The sequence below is a fragment of the Nicotiana sylvestris genome, chromosome 10, assembly GCF_000393655.2.
Source record: "Nicotiana sylvestris chromosome 10, ASM39365v2, whole genome shotgun sequence".
In the NCBI taxonomy this organism is placed as follows: Eukaryota; Viridiplantae; Streptophyta; class Magnoliopsida; order Solanales; family Solanaceae; genus Nicotiana; species Nicotiana sylvestris.
In genome coordinates this window covers 144,570,421-144,573,377 of record NC_091066.1, presented here as the reverse complement: position 1 = coordinate 144,573,377, position 2,957 = coordinate 144,570,421, and the positions used below count along the sequence as shown (strand labels likewise).

The 2,957-nt window shown below is 39.3% G+C and overlaps 1 protein-coding gene across 1 annotated transcript; it reads right to left on the bottom strand.

Moving 5' to 3' along the window:
- Positions 1–583: 583 nt before the first annotated feature.
- Positions 584–2,547, bottom strand: LOC138880068 (uncharacterized). The gene is made up of 2 exons (XM_070159722.1): positions 2,201–2,547; positions 584–617 (listed from the first exon to the last, which is right to left on the bottom strand). Exons 1-2 carry the CDS (start codon positions 2,545–2,547, stop codon positions 584–586), a joined length of 381 nt encoding a protein of 126 aa, XP_070015823.1.
- Positions 2,548–2,957: the final 410 nt, after the last annotated feature.

Genomic DNA, 2,957 nt, shown 5'->3' with positions numbered 1-2,957 from the left:
ATCTTTTGTAATTTCATTGTCATGCACATTTTTTGACTATCTTAAGAGAGGTTTTCATGGGACAAATCTAAGTAGGCATAAATTTTATTGGGATGATGATGTCCATATGCTTTATAAAGGAGTATTTACACATATTAGGCTTAATTGGGTTAAGTGGATACATAGTCACTATCTTATTTTATTTTTACCATTTTTTCAGATTAGTGGATGACATTTACAAGTGCATGTCTTCGTTTTCTTGCAAGGTCGAAATTCGAGGACGAATTTTCTTCAAGAAGAAGGAAATGATAGCATCCTAGGAAGCTCAAATCTATTCAAGGACAAGGATAAAGCTTTGGAATCTCAAAGAGGGCCTTTAACAAGATCTCAAGCTAAAAAGCTATAAAACAAGGTCATTGGACTTCAGGAGCGATCAAAGAAGTTGTTAGTTGAGAGGAAGAGCTTAAGGATAAAGTATATGAGTTATCTAGGTGTTATAATTATTTTATGTCCCAAGTTCATGTCCAAGAAAAGGTGGATTAGATCCCAAGAAACATCCTCTGAAGAAAGTCCAAATCAAGCCACTGTTGGACAATTTTGTCATCTAAAATATGTCCAAACTTGCAGCCCATGAAGTCCTACATAAAACCACGTTTTAATAGCATAAAAAGGACTTACTTAATGTCCAAGAAGGGTAAAATAGGCGTGCTACATGTTGACTGCAAGTTGGTGCCAAGTTGCTTGCAAATTTTCTTCAAGATTTCCAAGATTCTATCCAAGATTGGTTTGAGACTTATTCCCATATATTTTAGGACTATATTTATTGCTTTCCTAGTTAGTTAAGGTTATGTTTCCTTTTCCTAAGATTTTTGGAATTACTTTCCAAGAATGACTTGGTTTTTTGCTTCCTAGTATTTTTCTTTTCCTAAGGTAGTTGGACTTGTTGTCCAAAGTAGTTTAGGACTTTACTTCCTTATTTTTTTTAGGCTTAATTTCGTGACACCCTCCTACCTATATAAGGTTATCTTCTTTATTTTTAGACTCAGATTATTCATATTATTATAAATAAAAATTGTGAGACTTTTCTTACACTCTTGTGTGTGGCTACTCTTGGATTTATTTTTCAACCTTCAAGACTCAACTTAAGGTGGTAAGATTAAACTCTTTCAAAATCTTAGATCACTTCTAGGTATTCAAGAAAGGTGATACGTTTAGGCTTATTGTTGTTCTTATTATTCTAAAGGGTTGGGTTTCACAATCTATCTCTTATTTTTTAATTCTCTACCAAAGGCGATTAGTTCTTTGTTAGCTAATTATTGTTGTTAGGATTTAATTTCAAGAATAGACTTCTTGAATTCAAGAAACCCTTTCTTGAATTCAATCTATCTTTAATTTTCCGTCTTTTTTTCGTTTCTTTATTTTCTTTTAGCTTCCACACGTTTTTTGATTTTCTTGTTTTTCTTTAGTAATTCTTGAATCCCCTATCGTGTTGTTATCATATAGGCAACATGAACACATCTAACCTCCAAACATCTCCACAAAACTTCCCTCGAAACTTTATTGTACGCCTTTTCTAAGTCGATGAACACCATATGCAAGTCCTTCTTTCTCTCCCTATACTGCTCCATCAATCTCCTAACAAGGTGGATAACTTCCGTAGTCGAACTCCCCGGCATAAACCCAAATTGGTTCTCGGAAATAGTCATGCTCCTTCTCGCACTTAGCTCTACCACTCTCTCCCAGACTTTCATAGTATGGCTAAGCATCTTGATACCCCGATAATTATTGCAATTTTGGATATCACCCTTGTTCTTGTACACAGGAACCATCGTGCTCCACCTCCACTCTTCGGGCATCTTCTTCGTTCTAAAAATGACATTAAATAACCTAGTGAGCCACTCCAAGTCCACTTTGCCCACATTCTTCCAAAACTCCACCGGGATTTCATCCGGTCATGTTTCTTTGCCCCTGCTCATCTTACGCATAGCACCCTCAACTTCATCAACTCTAATCCGCCTACAATACCCAAAGTTACAATGACTCCCGGAAAATTCCAAATCACCTAGTACAATGCTCTTGTCCCCCTCCTCGTTCAAGAGACTATGGAAGTAGGTCCTCCATCTCCGACGGATAAGCTCCTCATCCAACAAAACTCTACATTCTTCGTTATTCATGCACTTCACTTGGTCCAAGTCATGCCCTTTCTCGCGCCTTGGCTAACCTGAACAACCTCTTATCCCCACCAGGGCCCTTGAGTTCCTTATATAGTCGACTAAAAGCTGCAGTCTTTGCTGCCGTAATTGCTAGCTTAGCCTCTTTCTTAGCTAACTTATAATGCTCCCTATTCGCCCTTTTCTCCTCCTCGTTTACACTTTTCACTAGCTTTAGATATGCTGCTTTCTTGGTATCCACTTTTCCTTGCACCTCTCTATTCCACCACCAATCTCCCTTGTGACCACCAGAATTACCCTTTGAGACCCCTAATACCTCTCTCACGACTTCCTTAATGCACTGCGCAGTCATGGTCCACATAGCGCTTGCGTCCCCACTACTTCTCCAAGCCCCCATAGTCACCAGCTTGACCCCTAACTCCTGCGCTTTAACTTCCATCAAGGCTCCCCACTTTATCCTATGTTGGCTATACATCACCCTCTTCCTTCTTTTCCTCGTGATCTCAAGGTCTATGACCAGGAGCCTATGAAGGGTCGAGAGGTTCTCACTTGGGATGACCTTGCAATCCGTGCAAAGACCTCTATCGGACTTCCTATGAAGTACATAATCAATTTGAGTCTCGATCGCCAAACTCTGAAAGGTGACCAAGTGCTCCCTCTTCTTCGGGAAACTCGAGTTTGCTATCACCAAATCAAAAACTCTAGCAAAGTCTAGCAGAGACGTTCCTCATTAGTTTCTATCTCCAAAATCAAAGCCACCATGCACATCATCATACCCCTCAGGCGTCGCTCCAATGTGGCCGTTGA